This window comes from Varanus komodoensis, unplaced genomic scaffold (assembly GCF_004798865.1).
Source record: "Varanus komodoensis strain SLA01 unplaced genomic scaffold, ASM479886v1 scaffold26, whole genome shotgun sequence".
NCBI lineage: Eukaryota > Metazoa > Chordata > Lepidosauria > Squamata > Varanidae > Varanus > Varanus komodoensis.
This window is the reverse complement of record NW_025335684.1, coordinates 3,486,437-3,502,447: the sequence shown is the minus strand read 5'-3', so window position 1 is coordinate 3,502,447 and position 16,011 is coordinate 3,486,437. Positions and strand designations below refer to the sequence as shown.

At 47.0% G+C, this 16,011-nt stretch overlaps 1 protein-coding gene across 1 annotated transcript in view; it reads left to right on the top strand.

The window, feature by feature from the left end:
- Positions 1 to 16,011, top strand: part of MAD1L1 (mitotic arrest deficient 1 like 1) — a 365,974-nt gene that overhangs the window by 4,716 nt on the left and 345,247 nt on the right. Inside the window, exons 3-9 of the mRNA XM_044433287.1 lie at positions 155 to 295; positions 4,034 to 4,213; positions 5,272 to 5,396; positions 6,292 to 6,373; positions 6,605 to 6,735; positions 7,407 to 7,521; positions 8,256 to 8,317. Of these exons, the coding sequence (XP_044289222.1) occupies positions 155 to 295; positions 4,034 to 4,213; positions 5,272 to 5,396; positions 6,292 to 6,373; positions 6,605 to 6,735; positions 7,407 to 7,521; positions 8,256 to 8,317 (836 nt within the window). The remainder of the gene's footprint in view (positions 1 to 154; positions 296 to 4,033; positions 4,214 to 5,271; positions 5,397 to 6,291; positions 6,374 to 6,604; positions 6,736 to 7,406; positions 7,522 to 8,255; positions 8,318 to 16,011) is intronic.

The window sequence follows — 16,011 nt, the reverse complement described above, 5'->3', positions numbered from 1 at the left end:
GTGCTTAGCTTCAGATCAGGGGCAACCTCTCGAGGTGCAACTTCGGGGAGGTTTGAATCTTTTAGAATCCCTAGAATGCACTGGGAACCTCGGCTGGAAGGATTTGAGAAAGTCCTGCTCACTCTTTGTTGGTTTGTTTTCTTGGCAATGGCAGCTGGAAGAGCAGGCCGGGGAGATCCATTCCGGGACACGTCTCTTGCAAGTAGAACGGGAGAAAATGCAAATGGAACTGAGTCACAAGAGGGCTCGAATTGAGCTGGAGAAGGCGGCGAATACGAATGCCAGGAATTTTGAGGTGAGCTTGTCTTCTGAATGGCAGAATCTGTCAGGACTTCATTTAACCTACCGCTGTGTTTTGGCCTGATTGCTTTGCTCTGCATTTAAGCTTCCAGAATCTTCAGGTCATGCTGTTAGCATACAGGAGAGAGAGTACGCATGGCTTCTTTTATTAGCGTCCAATATAATGCAAGGAATAGCATCTTGGATTTGAACTGGGACCCTCTGGGTACTTGTTCTGGAGAGATTTGGGTTCAGCTTCCTGATCAAGGTTGAGCCAAGCTTAGACTTAGCTGCCTAACATTTTTGGGCATAAGTCACGATTTCCTCTTGACATGAAGTCCAGTCATGCCTGACTCTCGGTGGCGGCGCTCATCTCCGTTTCCTAGCTGAGGGAGCCAGCGTTTGTCTGCAGACGGTCTCCGTGGTCATGGGGCCGGCATGACTAAACACCGAGGTGCACGGAATGCTGTTACCTGCCCACTGAAGTGGTACCTTTTCATCTACTTGCATTTGCATGCTTTCAAACTGCAAGGTTGGCAGGAGCTGGGACGGAGCAATGGGAACTCACCCCGTTGGGCAGATTCAAACCGGCGACCTTTTGATCAACCAGCCCAGCAGCACAGCGGTTGAAACCCCTGCGCCACCAGAATGCGATAATTCCAGGGGAGCTATCTTGATCAAACAAGGCGGTCCGTGCTCAAATCAAGCCAGAACTTTTCCTGGAAGCAAAAAGGATGAAACTGAAGCTGTTTTATCTTGGGCACAGCATGAGAAGCTGTGCTTTGTTGGAGAAAACAATCATGCTGGGGAAAGCCAAAGGCAGAAGAAGAAAGAGAGGTCTGCCTGGCACCATCGTTATTTGTTTTTCGGCACCAGGCTAAGACCTTTTTATTGAAACGATATTTTAATAATGTTTAATATTAACTATAGGTTTTAATTTGCAGCCGGAATGCATCGGGTTTTTAATTGGTATAATCTGTATTTTTTGTATTGTATTTATGTAAGCCGTCCCGAGGCGTTAAGCAATGGGACGGCATATAAAAACTCCAAATAGATAGATAGATAGGACGATCAAATAGGAGATGGATCGGTTCCTTCAAGGAAGTCAGGAGCTTGGCTCTCCAAGAGCTGAGCAAGACTGTCCAGAACAGGGCATTGTGGAGATCTTTCAGTCAGATAAATCAGAGATGACTTGATGGCACATAATAGCAACAAGCCGTATTAGGCTGCTGCAGAAAAAACACGGAGTCTTGCCAGCAAAATTGTTGCTGCTGCTGACAAAACCAATGTCTGCAGAATTGAAATGGCAGCCCAGCATGCGTGACGTGGCCGCCATTGCCTTCTAGGTTTCTTTCCCCAGTAAAGGGTTAGTCTGCATCTTGTCCTGTAAGACACTTAAAAATTCAGGAGCCTTGATAAAAGCGTCAAACAACGCAATAAGTAGGAGACGGATCTCTATTGTGGCAAAGAAAAAGTAAAGAGCTGAGGAGATTCCTGGTTCCACTTCAAGTCAAGTGATGTTCTGGATTATTCCAGTGTCAGTTCAACGCCAAAATCTAGCTGAGTCAGTCACAGAAACACTTAAAAATTCTTATACAGAAAAGGAGCAGCATTAATCCAACAGTGTGGTAATTACCCTGCTCAAATTCTGCATTTCGGGAGTCATGTGGATAAAGGTTTTAGGAACCTCGTGCTGCTTTGCATAATCCTTGCTTAGTATGTAAATCCGTAGCTTGTTTTGCTTTGATTAGCAGAGCAATTTGCTACACGATTTCCAATAAGTGCTAATCAATTTGAGTCAGAAGTAAATGGAAATGGTAGGAAATGCTTCTTGCATCTCAGAAGCACAAAAATGAAATAGAACCCGCCAGGAAAAGAATAAGATGGTGATTCGCAAAGAGAGCTGTTTCCATCTTCCCTGGTGAAATATTTTGTTACCAACTGGTGTGCCCTTCTCCAATGAGGTGTCCTCCACTTCAGACACCGTGGACTACAGCTCCCTCCATCCCCAGGCCATTGACCACGCAGGTAGGGATGATGGGCATTTTAGTCCACATGTTCCTCTGAAGTGGTTGGAGATGGGTTCCTCTTCTGGGGTTCTGCTGTAATGTGGCGCTTGGGTATTGGACGGGGGAATCTTTTTGCCCTCCATACTGGGTACATAGAAGGACTGAAGGGATGTTGTGGACCTGTAAGCCAAAATTGCCATGATGGAAGCAGGAGGAAAGGCATAAGAAGTTAATGTGCAGGATCCGTGGATGCTCTTTGGCTTTGTTTCAAGTTACTGAACCTTAATGAAAGAGTCGCACAAGTACCAGGCCGGCTTGGTCGAGTGCCACATGCTGGTCAAGGTTCGCATCATCTTATCTTTGTTTGGATGATGCCCGGTGCATGTTTCGATGTGGGGACGGTCCTGCAGGCCTGTGCGCATCCCAGCCGGTATGGCTGGGCGGACACATCCCGGGCATTGGTTTTGCCTCTCGACACAGGCATCGGCTTGTGCAGGTAAGGTGCTGTTGCCCTGCTCCTGGGGCAGCTTCCCTGCAGGATTGCAAGGAACAAGGAAGCAGGACGAAAAGAGCACTAGACTTTCCGCGGGCCTGGTGGAATGACTTTGGTACCTGCAGTGTTTGGGAGCGGCCATTGGTGATGGGAGCTGCGGAGGGGCAACTTTTGGGTGCAATGGCTCCACCCCACCGCTCTAGCCCCCTTCTGCACCGCCTGCTGGAATAGCCCTCATTGACCAAAATACAGAGGACAGGTTTTGATGCAGGACTTAATAACAAACAAGGTACAATTCTGCCCCTTTGGTGGACTGGTGAAGTATTTTTGAGGCCTTCACATGTACCGTTTTGCCACAGTGGTGGTCTTGCAGTGTGATGATACAGCCTTCTTTTGAAGGGTTTTGAAGGGGGCAAATCTTTTTTAGCTGGCAGGTGAAGCTAATGCTAGAAGTATTTATTAATTTTATTATATACTGGATTAAAAGATGAGGTAGTAAAGTTCTCTCTCTATCTGAAACCTTGTTACTATCCAGATGAAAAATATTTAAAATACATTTAAAATTCAAAAGAACAGCATTTTTATAAGCCTTTATATAAATATAAATGATAATTTACATAAGTATTTGTATATCACCCTTCAGTGAAATTCCCTAGTTGATTTACATAAAAAGGGGAAAGCACAAAGCACAGAAAATAGCAATAGCAGTTGTTTTGTCAAAATAGAATAGGCAGCAGATCTTAAGTCCCATAAACCTTCTCAGTAAAATGGAACGAACGATAACGCTTGAGAAAATAAGAAAAGTGTCTCTGCTTGATGCTGACAAGTCAACAATGTGGAATTGATGGGTCCAAGACTTTTCAGTTTGATTTTATATCGAGTGCATTTAGCAGATTTCAGCAACTTAATTGGCCCTTTTGTGATCATTCCCCCATCTGAGCACACAGATGTTTGCTTAGTAAAAATTATCCAACTGTAAGGGGCCGCATCTTGACCAAATGTTTCCTTCTTGTATAGAAATGGTTGTGTTGGCTAAAGCAAATTGCAGAGGTGTATCTCTGAACTTGGACAATTCTGTAAAATACTGAAGGCCTTGAAACTTTCCACCAAGATCCCAAAGATTCCGTTTTTACTAGTGACATCTCTTAACAGTCCCAAGAAGAATTTGCTTCCTTGGAGTTGCTTGCAAGAGATTTCTGGGTCTATTTCATGTGACTTTTAAAAGAAGTGTCTCCATTTTTCTTCTTTCTAGCGGGAGGCCGACCGTAACCAGGAACTCCTCAAGCACATCAAACAGTATCAGGAAAGGCAAACTGAGGCAGAAAATAAGCTTCAGGAACAAATTGAAATCAACAAATCCTGTCAGAAGAATATAGACTCTCTGAATCAAAAGTTGCAGGATAAGGAGAGCAAGCTGGCGGAAGCGAATGAAGTAAGAGCAAAGCAATTCGTTTTCAAAATTCTGTACTTCGTGTAATTTCTGAGCGTTCGGGGTCGTTGTTACTTAGTCACAGAGTAAAGATGATTTATGTTCTTCGGGCTGGCTCAGTTCCTTGCATTCGATGGATATTAAATATGCTGGTTATTTGGGTGGGGGAAGACTCTGGATGTAGCTGGGGTGGGCAGCCTGCTGCTCGAGGGCCGGATGTGGCCCTTAGACTGATTTCAGAAGTCTGCATGCAGTCCGTTTGGTCCCCCGGCAGCGAAATAGGGGTGGCTGGCAGTCTGCTACGTGGGAAGCAAACAGGAGAGAGCGAAAACGGGGCAGCAGAGAAAGAGGTAACCAACTTCTCAAACTTACCCAGATTTCTAGTTTCTTCATAGCTGCTACAGGTAGAACTTCTCCACCACGATCTGTCTTGACTTCCTGTAACTTTGCTTCCAAAGTGCCTGGGAGGGACATCAAGGACTGCATATTAATTAAACTAATGTAAAAAACAGTATACACATTTATCATGGATAGAGAAAAGTCTAGCATCTAGAAGGAATCTGGAGAGAGCAAGGAATGTGAAAGTGAACCAAAGTGACCCTTGCTTCTTAAGCAAGCCAAGGCCCAGCTCCTTCGTACGGAACCCAGTTCTGACAACTCGGTCTCTTCCTTTAAAGTTTAACTGTGTCTAGCTTGTCTCTTGGAGGAATCTAATGCAGTCTGTTTTGAAATTCTGCACAGAATATATCTATTTCTAGGGTGCCAGTGGATCAATTTGCATCTCTCTGATGGGTCCTTGTGTGGGCACACATCCAACTTTAAAGCTTGCAATTTGTGTCAACTTGGGATTACTCCCTTAATTGGGGGTGACAATTACGCTGACAGATGAGGGAGCAAAGCCTTGCCTTTGCCTTTGTTCTGAGGTGACTTTTAACAGCCTGATTATCTATTATTGGGTTTTCATGCTGATGGATGGCTGTTTGATCAGAGGCGGATTGTTGTCTTTTGACACCCGCCTTGGAGGCCAACGCTGTATTTGTGTCTTCTTTCTTCGTTCGCAGACAATCAGTGTGCTGAAGGGGAAGATCTCTGAATTGCAGTGGAACTTAATGCACCAGGACATGCAGATGAAGAGCCACGAATCTCAGAAGCAAGAACTGACTGAACGGCTGGAGGAGTCGCACAAGTGAGCAGGGGATTAACAACCGCCAGTAAATAAAACCCTTCCTCCTTGACAGCCGGTGTCACTCCAAAAAAAAAGTTTCAACAGCGTTTGATTTCTCCTGTTCAAAGGGCTGCTTTGATCAGGATGTTTAGTGCTGAAAACTTGATAAACTGAAAATGGGTTGGAAATAATTTGAAGGGGGTGTAATATTCAAACTTCAGATCTTTTGCAGGGGATTGGTAAACACTGTTCTGGCTGAGGGACCCTAATTCAAGGGACTTCAGATACTTTGTTAGAAACTCTGTAAAGGATGGGTAATTAGCCCTGTTGAAGCTGGTTTGCTTCGTCAGTTATTAGACTGTGCCATTCAACTTGGCGTCTTCGGTTGTGCTCACACCTTAGCTGCCCGTCGGCCGTGCTGGCTGATGGAAGCTGCAGCGGAAAACATCTGGAGAACCACATTGGAGAAGGCTGGGAATCAGCATATCCAAACTGCTTTCGGGACTTTTGATGGAAAATCGCTCATGGGAATATTTTTAATGCCTGCCATTGTGCCTTTTCTGCCGCTGTCCCTGTGTTACGGCAAGATGCTTTTAAAAGTTAAATATTTATGTCTTCCTTGCCCAGTACTTGTTGGAGAGCAGATAACATAAAATAAGATCCAAAGTATTGTCCCAAATTACTGCTGTGTCTAAAGCAGAAAGGGAGATACTTTTAGACCTCCTGCCTAGACGTGAGATGCAGGGAAGGCTTCAGGTTCAGGTTCAGGTTCTTGAGGTCTAGTGTCATGGTCTGTGTAGTGTTTTTGTTCAACTTGCAGAAATACATCATCCTTAATAAATAGCTTAGGGGACATAAATAAGATTCCAGTGTGCCTCTGTGTATTATATGTATATCTTTTATCCACATGCACTAGAAAATGGCAAGAGGCCAGCCAGCAAATTCAGACTCTACAAGTGAAGGAAGATCTGATGGCTGAGAAGGAGCAAAGGATTCAGGTGAAAACTTTTGGTTTTTCTCCTGCTTAGTTACGTGTAACTGTGTAAGACTCCTCTCCGGAAAGCATCCATCTTTTACCAGGGCTCCAGTGTTGAAAAATAAAAATAAACACAGCATAGAAACAAAGCACTTTTTGGTACCAAATTGACAAACATTCCTGGACTGGTTCAAGTTGGAATTGATACTGTTGCTCCGAATGAACAGGGACTCTTGGAATTGCCCCTTTACAGGAACTAGAGCGAAAGCTCTCCTTGCAAGAACAAGACGCTATAATTGTGAAGAACATGAAGACAGAATTGGCACAGTTTCCCAAGATGGAGCAAGAGCTGCAACAGCTCAGAGAGGAGAATGCTTATCTTAGGTAAGAAGGAAGGCGTGGTTGGGCTCAGTGGGAAGCCCTTCCGTTTCTGTCCACCTGTCGCAACTTCAGCACCAGGCTCCAAATCTCCTTTTCATTTCTGGGTTTTCGGATGCAAGGCCTCCCGCAGCCCTGCTTCCCCTCTCCTGCGGCAGAATCACGTGTTTGGGTCCAGGATACCCGAAGGAGCGCCCTCTCCCCTGCGTGCCCCCCCACCCTTTGAGATCTGAGGCGGAGGCCCTCCTCCGGGAGCCCTCCGTGAAAGAGATCAAGAGGGTGACTACCTGGAGGAGGGCCTTCTCTGCGGTGGCGCCCCAACTGCGTTACACGCTCCCCACAGAGATCCACCTGGCGCCAACGCCTCTTTCCTTTTGGCATCAGGCAAACATCTTTTTATTCTCCCGGTATTTTACCTGTTAACTTGTTTTATTTGGTGGGTTTATATTTTAACATCGGATGCTGGGCAACTGTTATTCTTATTTCTATTTCTGTCTATATGTCCCTAGAAGTATGTGACAGTATAGAAAAGTTTTAAATAAACTCCTGCTGGCCCTTTGGGTTGGGCTGATAGGTGGAAGAAATGCGTGCGAAAGTGGCGGTACTGCGTGACGCTGGATTTTCAGGGGAGAGCTAGAAGGGGGCCTGTCTTCATACACAGTCCCTCCTTTTCCCAGGGAAACGAGAGAGAACAACGGATTGCTCCGGGAAGAGGTGGAGGCTCTGCAGAGCAAGTTGGAGCGCCATGAGAAGGTTCAAGCAGAATTGGTGGCCTTGGAATTGCAGAAGGAGGTGAGCTCCCGCGTATTCAACACACATGCTGGACTAGGCCTGCTGCCTCCAGCAATGAATTGTTCTTAATTTTCTGATGTGAACATCAGCTGCCCCTCTGTCAGCTCTTCTGACTCGGCTGTTAGGCCAAAATTGGCATTTGCAACAAGCTTACATGTGTTGTTCAAGAAATGCCCGGGACCGACTCTGAAAAAGCTTTTATTTTAAGCCTTTCTATAAGGTGTCCTGGAATTTAAGAATTGTGTAAAAATGACAGCACATGGAAAAGACGCCTAATGAAAAGACAGCTGTTGACTCTCATTGAGAATCTGACTCAATGCATTTTCCAATTTATCTATCTATTTATTTAAAATATTTATATCCTGTCCTTCACGCAAATCATCTCAGAACGGCTTACAAATACCATTGATTTCTATTTCTTGGTAGAAAAATTCAGTTCAGAGAGACCATGCTGGTGTTACATAAAAACAAATCCAGTCTGAATTACATGGCAGTAATTTCATCATTCACCCATCCAAAATGGATCTTTGGGGTACAGGTGAACTGTTGTAAAGGGGGGCTGAGAACTTCTGGGCCTGTATCCTGACATGTCCAGCCGGTCCTGCCAGGCCCTATGAATATAAAACAAACGGCTAAAGTGAAGGTGGACAGATGAAGAAACATAACTGACTATTCAGACCTGGTTCCATGTTTTCTTTTAGTTTTTATAATCACTTCGTTATTTCTCTCTCCAGAAACTTCAAGGAAGGCTGAATACTTGGGAGAAACTGGACCAGAGCACTGGGTTAGATATCAAGTAAGTGGAAGATGGGAATTGAGACTCTGGGCCACCAGTGTTCCTATTTGATCAGGATCAATCACATTAATCAGCTTTACCCTTCTTTCCTTCACAGAAAGAGGTCTTTTTTCCAGTTTCAGGCACCATATGCATAGTTAAACACCTGATATTTCCCATAGTTAAATACCTGATATTTATTTGTGTGAGCCGTCCCGAGGCTATATAGCAAGGGCATAGTCCCGAGGCTACATAGCATACAAAAACTCAAATAAATAAATATTTTCGAGAATTTACCCTAATTTGCCAGCATCTGTCGAACCTAGTGGAGTGCTCTTTCAAGTCTTTGCTGAAAACATTTTACTTGACTTCCGCTAAGGTGGATCTGACAAATTCAGAGAGGATGAAGCGATTCATGGCTATCAGTCAGGACAACTGGACCTATTCCATCCTGTAGGATTCAAGGCATTATGCCCCTAATACCCCTGGAGATCGGCAGCAGAGGCCCTCCTCCGGGAGCCCTCCGGGAGAGACATCGGGAGGCAAAGTACCCAGAACAGGGCCTTCTCTGCGGTGGCGCCCCATCTGTGGAATGTGCTCCCCAGAGAGGTCTGCCTGGCGCTGTCGTTATTTCTTTTTTGGTGCCAGGCCAAGACCTTTTTATTTAAACAATATTTTAATAACGCTTAATAATATCTATAGGTTTTAATTGTGCAGCCAGGGTGTTTTTGGGTTGTAATTGTATTTGTATCATGTTTATTTATTTATGTGAGCCGTCCCAAGGCTATAAGCAATGGCACGGCATACAAGAATTCTAAACATATAAGCAAACAAACAAGACCAGGTCCTGGAAGGGAACAGGAAGGGAAGAAGGTGCTGCTGCCTTCACATCCTCCTTGTGGGTATCCCATGGGGCCCCTGTGGGGGTAGAACAGGGAACTGGACTAGCCGTCGGCGTGACTCGAGGGCTCCCGTGTCCTTACGTCGAAGGACTCCCTCCAAAGATCACTCAGCAGCGTTCAGAGCGGTGCGTGGCCGCGTTTATTAATCTTCCTGTTAGGCCTTGTGGCTTCCATTCCGTAACTTTTAACATTTGGCATGGTGAGGAAGGACGTGATCTTGCGTTGTGTGGGAGATACATCGGGGGAAGCCCCACAGACCCGTCGCTTCTTCGTGTTGGGGAACGTTCTCGGCAGGGAAAGACCAACACTTTCGGAACTGCTTTCCGACTGGCCAGCACATGCTTGAATGATTTCTGCTAACGGCTTGTCACACCGGGCGGGTTCAAATGGGGCAGAGGCCCTTCTCCAGGAGCCCTCCTGGAAGGGGATTAGGACTGCGACTTCCTGGAGAAGGGTCTTTTTGGTGGTGGCGCCCCGATTGTGCAATTTGTTCCCCAGAGAGGTTTGCCTGGTGCCGTCACTTTATTCTTTTTGGCACCAGGCTAAAAGAATGTTTCCCAATATTTTAAGACTTGATTGCTTTAATACAGGGTTTTATTGTTGATTGGAAAATTTGGATTAGGGCACTGTGTTTTATTCTATTTTGTCTTATTGTTAAACCTCCCCGAGACCATGGTAAGGGGCGATCTAAAATGTTTTAAGTAAACAAATGGAGTTTCAGGAGCCAGTGCTTTTTGGTCGTGAAGTTTCAAGTGCTGAGTTTCCTGTGATGGTCAAAGGAAGCTTTTATTTTTCTTACCCTGTTCATGCTAAATGAGCTAATCTTGCAGCGGAAGAGAAATGGAACCACAGGATTCTTGCTATAGCCCAAACCCCTTCATCAAACGCTGGAACACCTGGAGCAAATGTTAATGAGCTTTCCGATTATGCAACAGTGTCTAGCTCTGTTAAGCACATTTCTAGGAGAGGAAATTGCTCTTTAGAAACATATCCCTATTTATGGGGCTGCCCTGAGTACAATTGGATAAGGAAAAAACGAGAGGAAGAAAACAGGGGAGTCGTGAAAGACTGGGACCTTGTTGCCTGGAAGCAGGGAGAAAAGGTTTGTCTCTCGTTATGGTTCTTCAGCCACTTCGTTACAGCGATTCCAGGGTGTTTCCAGGTGTTTCTGGGTTTTATTGTATTATATTTATTTATTTCTGTGAGCCGTCCCAAGGCTATATAGCAAGGGGAGGGCATACAAAAACCTTTAAATAAATAAATAAAATGTCAGGAGAAGCGTTGGCAGCCCTTGGCTTGCGGTCTCTCTGGGTCCTTCAGAAGGACTTGTTTGAAGCTGCCTGAAGCAGGTGCACTCAGACCCAGCTAGACAGCATGTAGGTGCGGCCGGTTTTGCCTGAGACGGCTTTTGCCCCCTGCGGGAGAGGGTGAGCCAGCTGGCGTGAAGCGAATGACATTTCTGTGGCTCAGGAGAAGATCAGGGGGCTCGAGGTTGCAATTCTTCTTTGTGGTCCTCCTCTGTCCACTGACTTTGCTGTGCATCTCACCTCCGCCATCTCTCCCCTTACCTGCCTTTTTTTAGACCACACAATCCCAGCTCTTGCAGCCTTTCATCACAGGAGAGCTGCTTCAGCTCCTTGATCCCTCTAGGTCCCCTTCGCCGCGCTTTCCCCAACATTGCAATATCCTTATTTAGGTGAGCTGACTGCACCCGTGCACGCTATTCTAAATGTGGTTGTTCCAGAGATTAGAATAAGGGGGCATGTTTTGGGCTTTATTTTCAGCTTATTTTCTCATTCACGCTGCACATGGACTTTGCCTTTTTCACAACAGTGCCACAGGTTGAGTGAAAGAGAAATCGAAAAGGGTTTTAAGCTCTGCCTGAGCTCAGAGGAAGAGGCTTGCGCATCCCAGGGCACAGGGCCTTGGAAGACTCAAATTTCTCCGTGCTCGCCATTTCGGCGGCCTTCTGTCAATCTCCTCTGGCCTATTTTAGGGCACCTGTGGAAAGGTGAGTTGGCTGCACGAAGGGAAGGACTCTCACACACACGGGCTTAATGGCCATTGATCCGTTAGGGAGATTGCAAGCTGTTGACCACTAGATGGCAAACTTCCTCTGACTGGACTCATTTCTTGCTTCTTCGCTGGGCTCCATGCAGCAGAATAAATCAAAAGGGATTATCGTGACAGGTAGGGAGCTGGGTTTCTTGTGTTCTCCTCTGATAAGCTGCCAGGAGGAAGGCTGCTCTGTGCAGATGGCTCGCTTGGCCACCAGGCGGGAAATTGTTCGTTCTCTCCCTTGCAACTCGTTGGCCACTGAGAATAGTTTTCTGTCTCAGCGTGAGGATGAGCGAGGCTGCGCCAGGCGTGTCCGCAAGGGCTTGTCTCCGTGGCGCATCACGTTCCCGTTGCCTCTTGTGCGAAGGGAAGCCCCTTTGGCCTGTCAGTTGCTGTACCATCCTCGGTGGGGTAAACACACCCCTCTAACTCATGCAATACTGTGATTGTGTACGTCAAATTCCTCTAGCATTTGGTCCTATATGTGGGCGATGCTATCGGATTCTTATTGGCGTCAAACCCATACAGCTAGTGTGGACACGGAGGGAGAGCCTGCATTTGGTGCTGGGAGATTATATGGAGAATCGGTGAGAAAGCATAAAGATGATCCAGAATAACAGGGCAGAGGCTGTTGATTTGGTTGGGGAGCATGTATGGAGCAGCGAGTGTCCCAGATACATGCCTGCTGTTTGAGGAGAACAAGCTTCCTTCAGAATTGGTGAGGAAGAAAGATAGGGGGACACCTTCCTCCTCCTCCTCTCCCCACTGCCCCACAAGCTGAGGGAGAGCCCTGGTTTCGAAAAGGACAAGTTGGTGTGGCGAGTCTCCGGGCTAGCTCAGAGGGAATGTTTCCACTTTCCACACAGCCTGCCTGGAGGAACTGCCGAGCCACGGGGAACCTGCCCTCCGTGGCCAAGAAGCCCAAGCTGCTAGCGCCAGCCTGTTTCTCTGCTTGGAACTCCCGTGTGCTGCCTGGCTGGTAGGGCTTGAGGACCGGTCTGTTGGCACGGCGGAAAACCCATACGGAAATGAATCAGTGGCTTTGGTTTGCTTCCCTCTGCGAGGGACTGAGACCACCCAGGCTGCACATGGGTCAATGTAGAGCACAACAGAAAGGCCTTCTGGGCAGGAATGTGGGGCGGGCGGAAATGGGGGGGAAGAGTTGGTGGGGATGGAACTGCATGTTCGGGCCGAGGTGAGACCAGGGCCCAGCTCTGCGGTGACATCTCCCCTCTTCGAGCGGCTTTTAGCAGTGCAAAATCACAGGAATCTCTGGATTCAGGGGAGAACGGCAGTCCTGCGAACGTAGGAAGTAAGAAGAGTTCCCTGCCTCCGTGAATGCCGGGCAGTAAACAGCCTTGGTGCTTCATTATATTGAAACGGCGTATTGGTGGAAAGAATGAAGCGGCTGGGAGCAGGGAGACCGCTGTGACGGGCACTAGGAAATGCCATCGGGGTGAAATGAGGACCCCCACGGCCCCTGCTCCACAGCAGCTGAACGTTGGTGGAAAGCTGGAAGAAACGTGTCTGTTCCACCCAGCCATACTGAGCATGGAATATTTATCTTGCTGCGTTATCTTGCACTGCGCAGAAAGGGGGTGCCAAGCCCCCTCCCCGTTGTGTGATCAGCAGCTTCCTGCAGTGGAGAGGCAGGTGCCCGATTCTGGGAGTTGGGACCAGAGTGTCTGACTAAAGACCTGTAGGAATGTTTCTTTCCTGCAAAGAGGAGGGGAAGACAGAAGTGATACCCCGTTTTTGTGAACGGCCCTTGGCGAAGCACGGGGCTGCTGCTAAAATGAGACCCATTCTCTGCCATTAGAGTTGCCCTCGGATTCATCTGAGCAGGGAAAGGCCGCAGCAGCTGCCGCTGGATGTGCCATCACATTCCCATTTGCTCTGCTCGGCTTAACTTTCTAAACGAGACGCGTTGCCTTTTCCAGCCAACCGGCCAGCGGTTTCGACGAGCTGAGAAGCAGCTGGGTAGAGATAATCTGCGGGTAGGTTGGAACGTGTTCGCCCTGTTGTCCGGTGTGGAAAAGGTCTGAGATACGTGCAAAACGGGTGTGCCACAGGCTATCAATGGCTCCAAGTCACGACCGATCGCCTGTCGAATCAGATGGATAGTTGTTTGAACGCCACACTGAATGCTGATTTATTGGCCCATTCATTTCGAAGTGGCTCAGCAAGTTTCTTTGGGCAGAGCAGATAGGTGGAAAATGAACGGGGGGTATGATGGTTAAAAGCGCAAAATGGAACCCGCGTATTGAAAGGCATGCGGAAGGTGAAAATGGGGCTCCTGGTTGCTGCGGAAGGACACTCCTTTCCGGGCAGGCAGAAGAGCCGCCTGCTGACCGTGGTGCCATCTTCTCTGGACTGAGCTTGGCGTGTTGGTGGTCCTCCTGTCCAGCACCCTGCCAAGGTACGGGGTGATTCAGGACCTCCACTGCCTCACCTGGGCTTGATGAAAAGGTGAGGCAGAGCTGGGGGTCATCAGCATATTTATTTCTTTATTTATTTCCCAATTTATATCCTGCCTTTTTCCTACAAAGGGCTCAAGGCAGCTTACATCATTCTCCTCCTCCATCTTATCCCCACAACAACAACCCTGCGAGGTAGGCTGGGCTGAGAGTCTGTGACTGGCCCAAAGCCCCCCAGTTGGCTCCATGGCTGAGCGGGGACTCGAACCCAGATCGCCTGAGTCCCAGTCCCACGCTCTTAACCACTACACCACACTGCCTCTCCATATTGATGCCCGCCCCCAGTGGTTCCATGTGGAACATATTCAAGCAGATTCTGTGGTGATGAACAGTTCATGGTTGAGACAAATGGAAGCAGAAAAGCAGCGCACTAAAAGCGAAATGGCGTTGAGACGTGGCTGGTCAACAAGCGAAGCTTTTCTGGAACAAGATTATCTTTTGCAGGTACTGAAAGTACCCCTAGTATGAGCTTGAGATCACGTGTTCCCCTCCCCACCTTACAACCATAAGCCCAAATTGTTTTTAACGTAGATTTTTGTAGGTTTCTGCGTTGAGTAATTGAAAGGTGAGGCAGAAATCCCCATATAAAGCCTTCCGAACCTTTCTGCGAAATGTTTAAGCATGTCTAGCTTGGATGGGGCAAGTTAAAAGGCTTTTGGGAAGTTGCGCATGCTACTAAAAATGCATATAGGTCCGCGCTGACAACAGACGTGGGGTGAAGGTGCTAGCTGACGGTTCCGTGACGAGCAAACTTTTCCAGTGCCTGTAATTTTTTGGTAGTTAGCTATGATTTATGAGCTGTTAAGGTTGTAACTTCATGGCTGTGCGCGCAAGCTCTCCTATGTAAAACAAGCTGTCACATCACAGTGGGGATTTTCTGAATATGGAAAGGGAAAATAAATATTAAAGAGGAACACAGGGATGCTTTGCTTTTGTCTCTCGCCGCTTGTCACTGCGGCAGGCACCTGTGGCACGAGGGCTTGCCGCCTCTATCTCGTAACGTTCGATGTGGCCTAAACCTGCTTTTGTTGAAGGAGCAGAGCATCTTCAGCCTCTAAAGAGGTTGAGAAATGGTGGCAGAGTTGGGGGGGTTCCAGCTTTGGCCTGCCAGGAGGGAGACGAGTCTGAGTTCCAGGTTTTAAGCATCCCATGAAACAACCCAGGGATGGGGGGTTCCCATGTAGTTTAGCCACTGCCTCTGATTCGAGGAGCCAGCCTGGTGCTGTGGATACTTTGCATGAAGGTGTGGAGCAGCCCAGCCTCTGGCTGTTGGAAACAAACCCGTGCACCGTTTCTCGCCAGGTAATCTTGCAGATTTTGCGCTTTATTTCCAGAAAGTGTACAGGCTGTAAAAAAAACTTGTAAGAATGACTATTTCTTCTTTTAGGTGTGAGGTGACTTTTGAAGAATATAAATAGCTGGAACCTGAGCACTCAGTGTGCTGTGAAGAGAAGAGACTTTGAGCATACGCCCGCACCTTCCTTTCTTTTTTTTTTTTTTTCAGAAAAAGCCACTTTGAGACAAACAGTCATGTTTAATGTAACTGTAGTGAAATTATCATTTAAATAGCAGAGACTAATCTGTAAGAGGATGGAGTATTGCCGTCAGAAAGCTCAAATGCTCACATCTTCTTTTTATTCAGTCTGCCTCATTCTGACATTTCTACAAACACAGTAACTGTCAAAGTCTCCAGATCATTTATAGTTTTAATTTTTCCTGTTTCCACTTAATTTTCCTTCATTTCCCTTCTAAACTCTCTCTCTCTCTCTCTCTCTCTCTCTCTCTCTCTCTCTCTCTCTCTCACACACACACACACACACACACACACAGAGAGAGAGAGAGAGAGAGAGAGAGAGAGAGAGCGCTTTTCAATGTATGTATTTGTTTACATATGTGCATGTAAACAAAACTGCACTTTTATCACTGTCGATAGGGAAATATACATAAACATTCAGAACTACAATATTAAAACAGCAAAGCACAAAAACACAAATGCAACTTAAAATACAACTGCGATTCATAAATAGAACCAGCAGGTAGGATGTTCTCCGTGTTGCAATGCCCCAGTGCCAAAAGGAGTCTTAACGTCAACCCCACAAGAGGGCGTTCCTGAGCTAGGGAATTCTGTTCCTCCAGGATGGACCAGGCACCTCCCTGCTTGATGAAACTTGGAGGAAGTCCTCATGAGGTAGTCTTAATGGACAGCAGGTTGCTCTGGGCGGATGAACTCCGCAGGTGTTTGGATCCCGGCCCACTTAGGGTTTTAAAGGTTAGTAAC